General features: G+C 46.5%; 1 protein-coding gene across 1 annotated transcript in view; it reads left to right on the top strand.

The window, feature by feature from the left end:
- LOC101345078 (tensin-3) overlaps window positions 1-18199 on the top strand; it is a 256456-nt gene that overhangs the window by 46385 nt on the left and 191872 nt on the right. Inside the window, exon 4 of the mRNA XM_023724450.1 lies at window positions 16756-16794. Coding sequence (XP_023580218.1) covers window positions 16756-16794 — 39 coding nt within the window. The remainder of the gene's footprint in view (window positions 1-16755; window positions 16795-18199) is intronic.

Consider the following 18199-nt stretch of genomic DNA (forward strand, 5'->3'; position numbering starts at 1 on the left):
ATGGGTACCCGCTGCTGTTCTAAGGAGTGATGAGAAAGTCACTGAGAAGGGTCCAGTTGCTCCATTGAGGATTGCTTCGATTTAAGAGAGGCTGCCTAGAACAACAAATTAGCAAGCTGTTGTAGGGTGTATTCTTGTAATTTGTGCGTGGAATTTAAGAGTTGCTGGGAGGTAGTTTGGAAAGTGGTTGGTTTTGTCAAAAATAAAGTTTTCATTTAGTAGTCCCCGTACACCTTCTTGGAGCCCTGGTGGCGCAGTTGTTAAGAGCTACAGCTGCTAACCAAAAGCTCATTAGTTCGAATCTACCAGCCACTCCTTGGAAACCCTATGGGGCAGTTCTGCTCTGTCCTCTAGGGTCGCTATAATTCTGAATCTACTTGATGGCAACGGGTTATACACCTTCTTGGGAGTTCAGTATTTTAACTTTTATTTTAAACATGAGTAAACTGAAGCAAAACATATTCCTTGACTTGTTTGAGACCACCAGGTGAGTTGTTTTAAATGCTAACTGTGTTGAGCAGGTCACACAAAGATATCCTTCTTAGGAGCAGATAGAATTACTCTCAGGAAATGACTGTGACTGCCAGGATGTGCGGATCCCAACATAATCACGAGGGTGATTTCACAATGTCAGTGGATGCTCAGATTTTTCTCATTCCTCTCATCTTAACGCCAACACCTCCCGGGCCTCCTCTGAGTGTGAGGAAAGTGTCTGCTTTTATTTCCCTGTCAAAATATCATAGTCAATCTTGTTACTGCTGCTGTATTGTCAGAAATTTGTCTCAGGAGATAGAAAGGCTAGAAAACACTGTGGAATTTGAGTGTCAGGAGAGACAAGTAAAGTCCATAAAGACCTCGAGGTCCCCCAAGATTTTCTTACTTCATCATTCTGCCCTCCTAGGAAGGAGAAGAGGGCAGGGGTCCCACCCCCTTCCCTCACCTCCCACTCTAGTCTAATAGTGAATATTTTGTAGACTCGCTTCATGAAAGGCTTTTCTGTTATCACTAGGTTCACAACCACTCTGTAAAGTAATATTGTTCCCATTTCACAGATGAGGAAAATAAGGTTCAGAGATGAAGGGCTATGCCCCGGGTGGTGCAAATGGTTAATGTGCTTGGCTAGTAACCCAGAGGTACCTCAGAAGAAAGGCTTGGTGATCTTCTGAGAAGTCCGCCATCGAAAATCCCGTGGAGCACAGTTCTACTCTGACACACATGGGGTCGCCATGAGCCGGATTCGACTTGATGACGATTGGTTAGCAGGGGAAAGGCAGAGAGAACACCATAATTTAAGTCTCTTGATACAAAATCCAGAGCTTTTTCTGTTCAAGTCCAGCTGACTTTATGGGGCTTGAAACCATATGTGTCTTTTTTAAAACAGATTTTTGTTTAAATTCAAAGTCGTATATATAAATGTACAATTGGATGAGTTTTTACACTGAACTTCTCTGAGTAATCACAACATAGATAGGGAATCAGAGTGGGGCCAGCGCCCCAGGGGCTCTCCTGTTCGCTTACCCACACACGCCCTTTAACACCCTAGTGTAAGTTTGCCTGCTTTTGTACTTAAAGGAACCACACAGTATGTGCTGTCTTGGATCTGTCCTTGAACAACACCATCAGAGTTTGATAGTTCTGGTTGCCCTACGTCCTTGATGGTGCTGGATATTGTTACTGCCATATGCTTTTTCAAGTCTTTAGAGGTGTTTTTCTGTATTTGCCCCCTGTTGGGACGCCATGAAGACAACATTCCAGTGCCCAGTACACTCATCTGGACCTGCCCAGGGTGGTGGGAGAGTGTCGTGGCTCACTAGCTCTTGGTGGACTCCTTGCCCTCTGCCTTGGTTATGTGCTTCCTTCACATGATGTTGGCTGGGGCACTGGGGTGGCTGGAGGGCCCCAAATGTCCTCACTCCCATTTCTGACCAGTGGTTCTGGCTACTGATGAGAAGCCCAGCTGGGACTTGGGGCTGCCCTTGGTGTTCCTCCTTATCGGTCTTCCACATCGCTGCTTAGGCTTCTTCTCAGCATGGCCACTGGGTTCCAAGAAGGAGGATTCCAATAGGCAAAGGTGCAAGCTGCAGCTCTCTGAAGGCCCAGCTTCAGAAGTGACACCATATTCTATTCGGTAGGCCATAGGGCAATCAGAGTCAAGGGGAGGGGTGTAGGCTCTACTCCATTGCAGGAGATACTGTGTGATGCTGCCATCTTTGGAAGTACAGTCTAGCAGAACATTGATATCGTGGTGGGAAATTATTGCAGAAGTAATCGCCTGTCTGTTCAGTTATTTAAAATGTAAATTTTTCACAGACACAAATTACAAACCACTTACGATAAGTTGATCATGGCATAATTGGTGAACATTGCTCTAAAGTTGAGAACAGGATTTTTCTTGTGGAAGTGGATCAAAAATTTTGATGCTGTTTAGTGTTGATCCTTGGGGTTTTAAATGATTTTAGAAAAGATTTTAAAAGACTTGTTAAATTAAATGTTAGCTTTTATCTTTCTGCAATTCAGTTGGGTATATGAGTTTTTCTGCTGGTTCTTTAGCAATCTGTTAATGTCTTTATCAATTATCAGATGCAAACTTTTTCTCTTTTTAGAAAGATAAGACAGGAATCTGATAAGTACCTGTCCAAGAGATCTGACCTTGAGTCTGATGTTTCCTGGTTACCTGGGTAATAATCTTGGATGTTGGATAGGCCATTTAACCCTGTGGGCCTCAGCTTCTCCAGCTGTAAAATAGGCATGTCAGATGAGACACACCTTCCCTCCCCATCAGCTCTGATCATGTAGGACAGATGGAATCACAGGAATGTGATGTGGTGGTTGAGCAATCCTAATGTGCTCTCAGAGTTGACACGAGGAGGCAGTAGATGCTCGTTGTGCTAAAAAGTGAACTTTTTAACCATTTTGAGAAGAATCCCTACGATGTTGTTCCAACAATAAACTCACATTGGATTTCTGATCTGGGACAAATATTAGTAATGCAATAGATGCAGAGGGAGCAGGGGTGGTTCAGTGGTAGAATTCTTTCCTTCTATGCAGGAGACCCAGGTTCAGTTCTGGACAATGGACCTCATGCCCAGTCACCACCCATCTTTCAGTGGAGACTTGTGTGTTGCTATGATGCTGAGCAGGTCTCAGTGGGGCTTCAGATTGAAATGGAATGGGAAGAAAGGCCTGATTATCTACGTCCAAAATTCAGCCAGTGAAAACCCTGTGGATCACAATGGTCTGATCCAAAACCAATTATGAGGATGACATAGGACCGGGCAGCGTTTTGTTCTGTTGTGTGTGGGGTCACCGTGAGTCACGGGCTGACTCGATGTCAGATAACAATATCAACAACGGATGCAGAGCTGTATTTTATTGTTTTAATTCTATCATACTCCCTACCAGGTACTGTTTGGCTGAAGCCAAGGAAGACCCAGCCCTGGCCTCGTGGGCTGCGTGGGCCATGGGCCTCAATTGATTGTGGGACACTGACATGAACAGTTCCACAGCCAGTTCTTGAACCACTCTGTGGTAAATGCATCCATCGACTGTTCGAATGGGAGTTCATGGGCTTAGCGAATCCCATCGGGGATAAGGACACAACTCTTTTCTCTAAAAATTATTAGAAACCAAAGAAACTCTAATGGCTATTTTGTCAGTTGGCTGAGGGAAACTAAGGCCCAGGGAGGTAAGAATAGCCTAGACTGCGAACAAGGAGGGAGGCCTGGTCTTACTATTTTTTAAACCACACCACAGGCATAATCTTCGCTCACTGCTTGTTAGCATTAAGGAAAAATGTGATAAAATGATTCCAGTGATGTTTCTTCTCTTGCTTTTCCTCCCCTCCATTCGTGGCATGCAAGATTGAGAAGGCTTAATTGCATTTGTGGGGAGGCATACTTTCTCATGGGGATTAGAGCAGGCTAAATTGGGCTTTGCTGCTTAGCGGGATAACAGAGTTTACTGAGGAATGTGAACCTAATTAGGGATCCCAGGGTCAAGCCTGACAAAGGGTACACAGAAGTGAAGTTAAGGAGGAGCTCTTGAAGGAAGCAAATGAAGTTAATAAAGTCTTGAATGTTGGCGTTTGGCGCAGCCTTTGTTTTGTGCAGATTCTGTGGTCGCTGTGAGGTTTGTGTGTCCACGCCAGGTCTCTCTCCTCTGCGCCTCGGTGGAGCTCCCTCACCCCAGGGGAGCATTTTCTTATCAGCCTTGAATGAATGAAACACCCCACGGTCGCCCCTGTCGGTGGCCCTCCTGGGCTCTGCCCGTGTTTGAGAATGCCAGTGCTACCTTAGTTCTGCCGTTGGCCCTGTCACACCTGGAGTTGTTGGTGTTCAGGTGGAGGATTACTCCTTTCATGTGGTCAGCACCCGGGAGAGGGGCCTCTCCTCTCCTTATAGCTCTACCCTCCCATTTCTAACAATCAATAATCATGATAATAAAAAGTAACTCAACAGACGGCTTCTCTTTTCTCTGTCTCACATAATGGGTAAATACCAGCAATGTGCTTATTTTTATTGACCAGTAACATACAATGAAAGGAGGTGGTAAAATAATAAAAGTGCCCCTTCCAAACATGCCCCAGCCCTCCTTCCAGCCAGACTGTCGGTCTGTGTAGAGATGGGGAAGGCGGCCCTGTCTCCCCCTGTGCTGTAAAACCCCAGGCCGGCGATTCCGATCAGTTTCCCCGCCCAGTACCTGCTCCAGGGCCGGAGAGAGAGAGGTCGGTCACCTATAGCTGTCTTTATGCTTTGAGAAAGAGAGTGCTGCAGTCTTGTTTTATTTATTATGAATTTTCTTCCCAAGAATCGTTTACGTAACGATAAAACAAAAGTAAACTTAGCTCCACGTTTTGCCCAGTTTATCTTGAAATTCCAATTATTAAGATTCAAATAACTTCATTTAATGATTGAACTTGTGCACAGAGTGTTGCCCTTTTCCCGGGCTTCCCTCTGCCAAGTGCTTCCTAACTCATCCGCGTGCTGAGGCCCGTTGGTGCTGACTCTTCTCTACCTTGTGGCCTGTTGTTTTATACCTGAATGGCACAAATGGTTAAGCACTCGGCTACTAACCAAAAGACTGGGGGTTTGAGTCCAACCAGAGGTACCCTGGAAGAAAGGCCTGGTGATTTACTTCCAAAAAAATCAGCCTTTGAAAACCCTGTGGAGCACCGTTCTACTCTGACACACATGGGGTCACCATAAGTTGGAATCAACTCCACAGCAACTGGTTTGGTATTTGTTTAAGGCACTTTAACAGCTGTTGGTTGAGACTCTTGAGCTGATCCACCCTCTCAAGATGTGCTCCTGCCATCTAGCTCACAATCTTGGTGGCACAATGTGGAGAATCACCTGTGGGCAGAATTACCTGGAGAACAGGTAGAACAGAATGGCAGAAGGTGAGAGCAAGCTGCCAGGCTGTCATTGTAGCGGCTGAACATGTGAAAACACGCTATACACTTGTGTTTACTTTCAGTCCTATCTCGAGGCTTCTTTGGTGTTCTGTGATGCCCATTCATTTGACTTGGTACAGCTGCAGTTTTTGATGATTCAGAGAAGGTTGAAGTTTAATCTACCTTTGCACACACAGCTAATGGGTAGTGCATCAGTTAAACACGCATGTTTAGAGAAATGGGAGGAAAATGTCACTCTTCATATGGCTGTGGCCTAAGTAAGATTTAATAAGAAACAAACAAAAAAGCAGGGTTCATTACTGTATTGTATTAATAAAAATGAAAGTCTCTGAAGCACGTGGAGAAATGAACTGTAATTCCTCTCTCCTAGTACTTCAATCTTCCCAGAAAGTAAGCAGAGAGGAACGAATCCAGTTTTAAGCACCTGTCTCATTCCTCACTGAGAAGGATCTTCCTCTCAGCACCTTCTTTCCACCTCTGTAGGGGGGGCGCGTGATGGTACCCGGATTTCCTGGGAATCAGAGGAGGCATTGTGTGAAGGGGCTTGTGGGCCCAGGCATTTTCACTGAGCTCAGGGTAATAAAATTTGAGTGCTGAGCTTTTGTGCGCACAGACACACACAGGTACACGTGTACACGGACACAGGCATGGACAGACATGCACACACGTGCACACACACAGGCACACACGTGCACACACAGCCATGGACAGGCAGACGTGCACACATACAGGCACACACACACACAGACATGGACAGACAGGCACACATGCACACACTGCACACACACAGACATGGACAGACAGGCACACATGTGCACACACTGCACACACACAGACATGGACAGACAGGCACACATGCACACACTGCACACACACAGACATGGACAGACAGGCACACATGTGCACACACTGCACACACACAGACATGGACAGACAGGCACACGTGCACACACTGCACACACACAGACACGGACAGATAGGCACATGTGCACACACTGCACACACATAGGCATGGACAGACAGGCACACATGTGCACACAGGCACACGTGCACACACACTGGTGTGGACAGATGGGCACACATGTGGACACAGTCACACACACATACAGGCACACAGACACACATAGGCACGGAGACAGGCACACACCTGCACACATACAGGCACACACCTGCACACATACAGGCACACACACACGTAAGCATGGAGACAGTCACTCACGTGCACATGCACAGGCACACAGACGTACACACAGACACATACAGGCACGGACACACAGGCACACATGCACAGACAGACACGGGCATGAACACACACAGGCACGGACACACATGCACGCACTTCGTGGGACTCGGTTATGACTGGGAGGAAAGTCCTCCTACTTCCCTCCTCAGCTCTTTTGATCTGCCGACTTGGAGACAAGGTTATCGGTAGCAGCTGCAGGTGTGGGGATGAGGCATAGCCTTGTTTGTGGTTCCTCCTTGATAATAGTAGATTAGGCCCAAAATATAGCCAAGAGAAGGTCATAAAGTGGCCCTCGAGCAGGCCTATCAGAGCCCCCTTTGCCCTCCCGTGGGAGGACTGTCCTGGGGGACCCTGCTCTTGTCGTGGGCTTACTGTGGCTGCCTGGTGGGAGCCCAGCTCTGCCCTCCACCCCGCCATCCCTCTATTCTTACTTCTTGCACATGTTGCGCCTTCTGCTGAGAAGGGGAGGAGTTCCTAGAAGGAGAAGAATGTGGCACGTGGCATCCAGTTGACTTTCCTCTGTAAGGCTCTGCATGCGGTACTTGGTCTTCTTGGGCCTCAGTGTCCTCAGGCACAGAATGGGTACCCACTACCTGGCCGGGTCTTTGGGAGGGCCAGTGAGAATGACAGGCAGACACAGTGCTGGGCCCCGTTGTACACGTTTATGGATGGTTTGAGTGTGCAGATCAGATGAGCCCTGGGGAGCCTGCTCGTGGGCACTGATGGAAGGAATTGAGCCCTGTCTATCCCTCAGCTCCCACTAGCCGCTCTCAGCACCAATTTCCAGGGCAGAGCATGGGGCACTGGGGCCTTGCCCTCTTCTGCTGGCCTGGCCCTCGTGGAGCCGTGAGTGTAATTGAGTGGTTTGTGGAGGGGCCTCTTTGGAACGGTCCCATGTGATCGAGCAGCACTGGGATCTGTACCCACCTGGAGCCCTGGTGGGAGCTGCCTAGGTCATGAGCCCCTCTCTCCGCAGTCAGCTCAGTTATCTGGTTTCTCCAATGCTGAGGTGTGGGCAGGGTCTGCAGGTTAGAGGGGTTGTGCAAGTGGGGCAAAGCCACTCTCCAGGGCAGAGGCCATGGGTAGCAAAAGGAATACAGGGCTGGAAACCCTGGTGGCATAGTGGTTAAGTATTACAGCTGCTAACCAAAAGGTCAGCATGTTCGAATTCACCAGGTGCTCCTTGGAAACTCTACGGGCAGTTCTACTCTGTCCTGTAGGGTTGCTATGAGTTGGAATCGACTGAACTGCAGTGGGTTTGTTTTTTTGGGTATTCAGGGCTGGCCAGGAGACCTAGAGGAATAATGGCACAGCAGCCATTGGGAGCACGTTTGTGGAGTTGAATAGACCTGGGCACCAACCCCAACACTGTCCTCTGCTTGTGGCCCATATTTGAGCAAGTTACTTAGCATTTCCAGGCCTCTGATTAACAGTTACTGCTGCTTACCTAAAGGTCAGCAGTTCGAATCCACTAGCCGCTCCTTGGAAACTCTATGGAACATTTCTACTCTGTCCTGTAGGGTCCCTATGAGTCAGAATTGACTTGATGGCAGTGGGTTTTTTTTGTATTCTTCACCTGGAGCCCTGGTGGCACAGTGGTTTAAGCATTTGGCTGCTAACCAAAAGGTCGGCAGTTTGAATCCACTAACCACTCTTTGGAAACCCTATGGGACAGTTCTACTCTGTCCTATAGGGTCATGGTGAGTCGGAATTGACTCGACAGCAATGGGTTTGGGTTTTTTTGGTTTGGTGTTCTTCACCTAAAAATCGCACATCATTATGCAGACTGACCTCCTCATGTAACTGCTGGGACTAAATGAGATATGAAGCAAGCATTTAACACAGTTCCGGACCCACTGTGGGTGCTGCCCATATTATTACTGCACTGTTGTTGTTGCTGTTAGTTGCTGTTGAGTAGGGCTCCAACTCATGGTGATCCAGTGTACAACAGATCGAAGTGTTCCCAGTTCTCTGCCATCTTCATGGTCATTGGTATGCTTGAGTTCATTGTTGTGGCCACTGTGTATTCTGAGTGCCTTTCAACCTAGGGGGCTCATCTTCTAGCACTATATTGGACAATATTCTGTTAGGACCCATAGGGCTTTTTAAAAAAATACAACGTTGTTGTTGTTGTTCAAACTATACACAGGAGAACATACACCAATTCAACAGTTTCTACATGTACAATTCAGTGACACTGATTACATTCTTCAAGTTGTGCAAACATTCTCACTCTCCTTTTCTGACTTGTTCCTCACCCATTAGCATAAACTCACTGCCCACTAAAGTTCTATCTGATCTAATTGCTGTGGTCATTTTGATCCTATATAGATCTTAAAAGAACATAATGCTCAAGGCAGACATTCTTTACTAGTTAAACTAGATTATTGTTTGGTTTTCAGAAGACTTCAGGGGATATTTTTGATTTAAGGTTTAAAGATTATCTCAGGGCAATAGTTTCAGGGCTTCATCCAGCCTCTATGGCTCCAGAAATTCTAGATTCCTTGAGAATTTGAAATTCTGTTCTGCATTTTCTCTCTTTTGATCAGGATTCTTCTATAAAATCTTTGATTAAAATGTTCAGTAATGGTAGCTGGGCACCATCTAGTTCTTTTGGTCTCATGGCAAAGGAGGCAGTTGTTCATGGAGGCAATTAGCCTCACATTCCATTTCCTCCTCCTATTCCTGACTCTTCTTTTTCCTCTGTTGCTCCAGGCGAATAGAGACTAATTGTTGTGCGTTGGATGGCTGCTTGCAACCTTTTAAGACCCCAGACACTATGCAGTGACCTAGGAGGAGGTAGGACAGAAGCATTAAACATGTTATTAGACCATTTAACTGGGATGTCCCATGAACCCATGACCCAAAACCTCCAAACCAAGGACCCAAACCCCATGAGGTGTTCGGTTGCTACAGCAGCTACTCTTTTTTTGTGTGTGTCATTGTTGTAAATATATCTATCACACAACTTTCGCCAATTCAACTTTTCACAGGTGTACAACTTACTGACATTGATTGCATTAATTGACTGTGCAATCCTACCCTTAATTAATGTGATTTTTCCATCACGGTAATCCAAATTTCAGTACTCCATAAGCAGAGACTCCCCTTTTTACCCCTTCCCTCCCATGCCTGGTAAACACTAAGAAACTTGGTCTCTATACATTTGCCTTTTCTTATCTTTTTATATAAGTGATGTCATACACTATTTGTCCTTTTATGATTGACTTATTTCACTCAGCATAATGTCTTCAAGCTCCATCCATATTGTACCATGTATCAAGATTTCATTTCTCTTACTGGCTGAGTAATATTCCATCATATGTATGTACCACATTTCGTTTATCTGCTCATCCATTGGTGGACATTTAGGTTGTTTCCACATTTTGGCTGTTGTGAATAGTGCTAAAGTGAACATTGATATACAAGTATCTGTGTGAGTCTTTGTTTTCAAGTCTTTTTGGTATATGCCTAGGAGTAGGATTACCGGGTCATATGGTAGTTCTATTTTTAATTTTTTGAGGAACCGCCGCACTGCTTCCCACAATGGTTGTACCATTTTTCATTCCCATCAGCAATGGATAAAGGTTTGAATTTGCCCATCCTTGCCCACATTTGTTATTTTCAATTTTTATTTATTTTTGATTGTATTGTAGGTGAAGGTTTACAGAACAAATAGTTTCTCATTAAACAGTCAGTACACATACTGTTTTATGACATTGGTTAACAACCCCATGACATGTCAACAGTCTCCCTTCTTGACCTTTTTTTTTTTTTTTGGGAAAATATACATAGCCAAAGATATACCATTTCAAAAATTGCTATGTGCACAATTCAGTGACATTGATTACGTTCTTCCAGTTGTACTGCTGTTCTCACTTTAGATGAAGGTTTACAGAACATAATAGTTTCTCGTTAAACAGTTAGTACACAAGTTGCCCCATATTTTCAATTTTTTTTATCTTAGCCATCCTGTTGGTAGTGAAATGGTGTCTCACTGTGGTTCTGATTTGCATCTCTCTGATGGTTGATGACACTGATCGTCTTTCATGTGTTTGGTGGCCATTTGAATGTCCTCTTTGGTGAAATGTCTGTTCAAGTTCTTTGCCCATTTTATGATTGGGTTATTTTTCTTTTGCTAAGTTATTGAAGTTGTGTATTTATTTTGGTTATTTGATTCTTACTGGATATATGGTTTCTGAAGATATTCTCCCAGTTGGTAGCTTGTCGTTTCACTTTTTTGGTAAAGTTTTTGATGAACAAAAGTTTTTAATTTTTATGAGGTCCCATTTATTTGTTTTGTCTTTTGCTGTTTGTGCTTTTGTTATTATGTTAGATAATCCATTGTTAAAAGCTAGGCATGAAAGCATTGCCCCTGCATTTTCTTCTAAGAATTTCATGGTTTTAGTTTTCACATTTAGGTCTTTAATTCATTCTGAATTTGTTTTTGTGTATGGTGTGAGGCATGGCTCCTGTTTCATTTTTCTGTATGTGGAAATCCAGTTTTCCCAGCACTATTTATTGAAGAGATACTTCTTTCGCCATCTAATGGACTTAACATCCTTGTCAAATTCAGTTGACCACAGATGTGGGGGGGCCCACAGGGTTTTCATTGACTAATTTTCAGAAGTAGATCACCAGGCCTTTCTTCCTAATCTGTCCTTGTCTGGAAGCTCTGCTGAAACCTGTCCATCCTGGTTGACCCTGCTGGTATTTGAAATACTGATGGCATAACTTTCAAGCATCATAGCAACATGCGAGCTACCACAGTACAACAAACTGACAGACGCGTGATGGGTTACTGCATTAGGCAGGCAGAACAGCCTTCTATTTTCAACACATTTTCTTTAAAAATGGTTTCAGGAAAAATAGATTAGTACTTAAAGAGGCAAACTTCAGTGATCTGGACAGAAACACTCGTGGGAAGTGGATCGTGTGCTGAGGATGTTGGGCTTATGTGAAAGGTTAGGAGGCTTGTCAATAAATACAGATGTCCATCTCTTAAAGGCCTGAGAGAGCTGCCAGGCCACTTCTTAGCAGGCAGCCATGTCCACAGGCAGGTGTGCGCAGCTCTTTCCCCCCTGCTTCCCAGCACTGTATCCTTTTCCCTCTTGTGGTCCTTATCCCATTGCACAGCAGTTGGTTGTTGGTTTGTCTGTCTCCTCCACAAGCTGGGGCCCCTCAAAGGCAGGCACTCAGTAGCGGCAGCAGTCTGTGTCCGCTGGTACTGTGTTCCTGGTGCCAAAGTGACAGAGTGGGGGTGGGGAGACAAGAGGGAAGGGAGGATGGCCTGTGACCACTGCCCTTGGTCTACAAAGAGCAGTTGTGTTAATGTGGACTCATGGGACTGCATCAGCCTGAGACCAGAAGAACTAGATGGTGCCCAGCTACCACCAATGACCGCCCTGACAGGGAACACAACAGACACTCCCTGACAGAGCAGGAGAAAATGGAGTGCAGAACTCAAATTCTAGTAAAAAGACCAGACTTAATGGTTTGATTGAGACTAGAGGGACCCTGGAAGACATGGCCCCCAGACTCTCTGTTAGCCCAAAACTAAAACTATTCCCAAGGCCAGTTCTTCAGACAAAGATTAGGCTGGACTATGGGACATAAAATGCTACTCCTGAGAGTGTGTTTCTTAGCTCAAGTGGATACATGAGACTAAATGGGCAGCTTCTGTCCAGAGGCGAGATGAGAAGGCAGAGAGGGTCAGGAGCTGGTTGAATGGACACGGGGAATCTGTGGTAGAAAGGAGGAGTGTGCTGTCACAGTATAGGGAAAGCAACTAGGGTCACATAACAATGTATGTAGAAATTTTTGTGTGAGAAGACTAACTTGAGTTGTAAACTTTCACTTAAAGTACATCAATAAAATAAACTGTACTCATGGTGCAAACGGTTTGGTAGTGGTATCCTCTGCTGCCTTGTGTGGACAGATGCTACTCATGTAGGGCCCTGAAATGTGACAGTGACCACCAGCCAGGGATATGTGAGCAGCAGAGCAAGCTGGCATTGAGTGACTCTGCAATGTAGACGGTTTGTGGAGAGCGCACAGACTCTGGATCCCATGGCTGGGGTCGGAGCCCCATGTAACCTGGACATTCATAAGCTCTACTGGACTATGCCCTTTGGTGTTTCGGGGACTAATCAATATTCAAAGTTCGGATGGATTTGCAGCTTGTGTTTTGCACAGGGCAGCCTGAAATACCTTAGGGGCGGGATAAACTGAGGTTCCCAGATGCTGGAGCAAAGGGAGCTCGGTAGCTGTGCTCTAGTTGCCAGGCTGAAAAGTGCACCATGTCAGCAAAGCACTGTTCGGTTTACCACATCACCTGGGGTGTCACCCTGAGCTCTGGGCAGCACCTCAGCGTGCACTGTGGGAGAAGGACACTGCGGGGAGGCGCACCCAGTGCGGAGGAGTAGGAGGGCGGCTCTGGGTAAGGCGCCTGTCTCCATGTGGGCACCAGCTGACTGCTCTGTGGTCAAGGTGAAGAATGGGAGCTAGCACCTAAGCTTCAGTCAGTGCAGTGGAGGGTGATGCTGTTGTGCAGCTGCTCCCTGTCAGTGTGCCCTGATGCCCAACAGGATGATTTGAAAGGGAGCATGCATCCTTGGGTGGAGTGCATCGTTTCATGATTGTGTCCAACCATGACAAATTGCCCATCTTATAAAGGGTTTATTTTCCTCTTTCTTAGTCTAAGGGAGGAGAAATCAGATGAAAATTCAGTGTATTCTAAGGTAGTTCCTGCCCTAGAATTTGACTTCAGCCATGCTGAAGGAACAAGTGCCCAATGTATACTTTTGATAATGATTTTTCCTGAATTCGATTTCTTGCTGTCCTTGATATGAATATGTTTTCTTTCTCTGAGTATATGGCTTTTTGCCTCCAGAAGATACCCTTTTCTCTGCCTTGTTGCTTCATGGGTATTTTCATTTGTGAATTCATTGTAGCCTAAAGTCTTTGTGTTCCATAACCTGTTTAAAAAAAAAAAAATCACCATGGAGTCGATTCCAACTCATAGTGACCCTATAGGACAGAGTACAACTGCCCTATAGGGTTTTCATGGAGCAGATAGTGGATTCCAACAGCTGACCTTTTGGTTAGCAGCTGAGCCACCAAATGAAATCAGAGTGTGGTTGTCCTCAGTTCTCTTGGGGGAGAGTTTCTCCTGTGACTGGGATACAGGCGTGGATGAGCAGAGCTTTGCGTGCTTCCCCATTGTTTCCTTGTCCTAGGGACTCTCCCCCCACCGCAGGCTCCTGAGATCGCTTTCTGATAAACCATGTAATGTTATGTATTTGTTACGTCCTCTCACTAGGATGTTAACCTCATGAGAACTAGGATTTGTTCGTTATGTTAGTAATTCATTACTATGAAGGAACAACAGGTGCCTGGCAAGAGAAGGTGCTCAATACAAATGTGTTGAACAAATGAAAGAAGTCGACAAGATCAGATGTTTAAGGGAAAGCTCTTTAGTAATGTTAGCTCTTGAGGTTGGATCATTGTGATGGACCAGACAAGGTCAGGTTCTTGGCAGCCCCAGTCACAGAGAGCATCTGTCATTTTCCAAAGGATACCATTGGGCCAGGCCAGCTGGACAGTGCTAATACCTACAGCTGGCCACAGAAGAGTGTGAGATGCACAGCACACACCTGAGTTCTGGGGCTGGATACTTGAGGTAGCTGCCATTTTGAAACTCAAGTTTCTAACATTGCATAGGGGTTTTCCTTCCCGTTATCTCAGCAACAATTACTTTCAGATAATGAATATGTAAAAGCAGGAGCTCTGATTCCTTGCACATTCCTGTCTAGCATGCCACACATTTCGAGAAGCACTGCGATGCGTTTGTGCTCCAAGTGAATACTGTGTTAACCCTATTACATACGGGGTTAACCTTTCCCGGCTGCCTTCACTGTCCATGAGTATCTGTTTATAACTCCTTCTATTTCCAAAGCCAGCTGTTTGGATTTTTGCTTTGCATTTGTTTATTCATCTCTCCCCTTATCCATTCATCAAACTTCAGTGTGTGTGTGTGCGTGCGTGTGCGTGTGTGTGCGTGTGTGTAGCTGAGAACACACAAATAGATAAAAACGATGTGGATCCTGCCTCCAGGAAGTCTCAGTGTAGGGGGAAGCTGTATGAGGGCCACTGAATATGTGGGGGAGTGGAGGGAACTCAGGGGCAGGGGTGGGGTTCCACGAGAAAAGACCACTGCCCTAGACAAGAATATGAGTCAGCATACTGATGGACTAATAATAATTAACAGACTGATGAATGACTGTGTGTCACCTACTTCTTGAGGAACTTACTGTGTTAGGTAACCGACTGCTATAAATAGTTGCCCTGGCAAGAAAGCCACCCTGCCACCCACTGCAAACCACAAGGCAGATGTCAGATCCCTGGGGTTTTTCCTTCCTTTGCACATTTTGGAAAACTAAGAATGGGGGTGCAGGGGGCCTAGGGATTGGGAGAGGGCCAGGAGGAAGCCAAGGAGCAGAAGCAGCTGCAGGGGGAGCTAAAACATGTTTCCCGGGAGCCCAGGGTCCTGGTGGGCTTTCCAGAGCTGTGCAAAGCACACCTGGTTCCCCTACTCATCCAGGACCCTCTCTTCTTCGGGGAGAGGTCTTCTGTTCCTGCAAGTGGAGAACTTGCCCTGGGCCAGCCAGTGCTCTGAGCTCCCCAGATATGATCTCTTAATCCACCCTAGTGAGGAAGGGACTATTATTACCTCCATTTCTCAGATGAGAAAACTGAGGGAGATTAAAGGTCAGGGTCATTGGCTAGTAAGTGGTGGAATGGAGCTACCACCTGAACACTGTCTGACTCCAAAGCTAGTGTCTCCAGCCCCAATGGGTTAGCCATCTCATTGACGTTAGCTCTGTCTCTTGTGACTCAGGTTAGGTGCTGGCTTATCACGTTGATTTGTGCACGTCTTCCTTCATAAGCTTAGAGTTCTCCGGAGGATGACAGTAGAGTCAAAGGAAACTCTTTCCCACTGTCTCATGCATTGCACTTCTAAGCCTAGAACAAAATGTTGTTGTTAGCTGCTGTCTAGTTGGCCCCAACTCATGGGGACCCCAAGCACAATGGATTGGAACGCTTTCCAGCCCTGCCCCATCCCCATGGTTGGACTGTTGTGATCTATTGCGTTTTCATTGGCTGATTTTCTGAAGTAGACCACCAGCCCTTTCCTCCTAGTCCATCTTAGTCTGGAAGCTCCCCTGAAGCCTGTTCAGCATCATAGCAAAACCCATGCCTCTGCTGACAGATGGGCTGTGGCTACACATGAGGTGCATTGGCCAGAATTGAACCTGGATCTCCTGTGTGGAAGGCGAGAATCCTACCACTGAACCACCACTGTCCTCTGGACGGCCTTATAAAACTACAGGGCCAAATGCCCACACTAATATTACCACAATATTTAGGCTCTGTTTTCAGTTTCACTTGTGGGAACAGTTCTAGAAAAGTCTGTCTATTTGAATGCAAGTCCTGGGCGAGGAGGGTGTTTTCTGGCATCTTTGTGAGGATCATTGGGCAGTGTGGAGACCCCAGGGGAATCAGCCTCCCTTCTCTGGACCCTGCTCCCTGTGCTCTCCAGAGAGGAGGAGCCTGGACTGCTGCAGAGGTCCTTAGCTTGGGAGCCCATGAGTCCTTTGATCCTGAAGGTGAAGTTCTGTATTATAGGAGAGGTGTGCCTTTTTCTTGGGGGGAAGTTCCATGATTTTCATGAAATCCTCAAAAATGACTGTGACTTAGCAAAAGTTGGAAACCCTGGTGACATAGTGGTCAAGTGTTCGGCTGCTAACCAAAGGTAGGCAGTTCGAATCCACCAGGTGATTCTTGGAAACCCAGTGAGGCAGTTCTGTTCTGTCCTGTAGGGTCACTGTGAGTTGAGATCAACTCGACGACAACGGGTTAGCAAAAGTTAACACAAACCTGGACTCCAAACTCCAGGTCTTGTCAGGTTTGGAGTTCTAAAACTTTCTGACAGGGGACATGGTTAAGGATGGTTCAGTTTTGGGAGCCTGGATCACTCCATTCTGCCAAATTTTCTCTTGAGCACCCTTTTGCTAATCACTCTGCTTCTCTCTTTAAGGTGGCGGTCCCCTGCTGTGTGCCAGTCCCCTGGGAACAGGTATGTCCTTTGCATTTCTTTAGGTTGCTGCAGCATCTTGTAAGAGGAAGTTTCTTCCTTTACTCTGTTTGAACCTAGGAAGCTCACCATGACTGTGTCCCTTTTGGGGAGTGACCCTGGCTCTCCCCTCTATGGGGAATACCATGTTCCCTCTGGGACCCACTCATTCCATATGTCCAGTATCCTTTATTCTTGGAGTGCCCCACGGGGACCTGGGACCACCCTGCATCATGCCTGGCCTGCTTTCCTCATGAGGAAAGAGTCCATGTACCTGTGTATGAACAGTAGCCGATAGAAGGCTGATTTCCAAAATGTGATGATAATTCATATCCATACTTTACCACTTCATTATTCTGACATCAGCCACCTACGTGATACTTTTTCTTTCTGATCCTAACCACCCAGAGTTGGGTCTCCACAAGTTAGGGCTCTGTCCTTCCAGCCTCTGCCAAATAGGCAAATGCTAACCTCTGTGCTGGTTCCCACTATCCCCAGTGGCTTCGATAATTTGCTGGAATGACTCACAGAACTCACGGAAACTATTACCTATACTTACAGTTACCCATTGATTATAACCAGAAAAGACACAAGGATAGAGACGCATCAGGCAAGGTCTGGGAGAGTGCCCGGCATGGGGTCTCCATTGTTCCCAGGGACATGCTGTTCCCTCTTCCCTGCATGGATGCTCTCACCCATCCAGGAGGCCCCAAAGAGAGAGCTCCAAGGTCCAGAGTCCCCTGGTCATGGAACCCCAATGAATATGCATGACTAGTACCTCAATGCATAGTTATGATTGATCCAATCAGTGAATATGCATGATTGCATCTTGCCTCCTTCATTCCTGAGGTTAGCTCGCCAGTACCGCAGGACGAGGGCCGTCCTGGTCTCTTATCATAGGCGGGGAGTGACTCACAGGGGTCCAGGTGAGGCGGCCGCTTTGCTGAAGGGAGTGTGCTCACTTCCCAAGTGCATCAGGAGCTCAGGAAACAGGTGCCTGTGCAGCCTCTTCCCGCACACCTGCCGGGTGTGTCCCTAGACTCCCCAGACTGGACGTGGCTTTGTGTCTGGGCCCAGATTTTGTTGTTTGCAGCACTTGAAGAGACCTACTTGGGTGTGGTCAGTATGCCTGCTTTGGTATCTTTGGGCTGAGATACCAGAGCTGGCTGGTCTCTGGTGTCTCTGGGCTGGAGCTGGCCCTTCCTTCCCTGCACCAGCAGGAGAACCTTCCCTCTGGGCTCAGCACCACAGCAGCTGGTGCAGTGGACTTGCTGTGCTGGCTGAGTGGCTGTGTTTGCCTATTTAATATTCCCCCCCCACCCCTCCCATCCCTGGTAACCAACAAGAATTGTTACATTTTGCGTGTGAACTTTTTCATGGGTTTTTACAATAGAGGTCTCATACAATA

Source organism: Trichechus manatus, unplaced genomic scaffold, assembly GCF_000243295.1.
Source record: "Trichechus manatus latirostris isolate Lorelei unplaced genomic scaffold, TriManLat1.0 scaffold00247, whole genome shotgun sequence".
Classification (NCBI taxonomy): domain Eukaryota; kingdom Metazoa; phylum Chordata; class Mammalia; order Sirenia; family Trichechidae; genus Trichechus; species Trichechus manatus.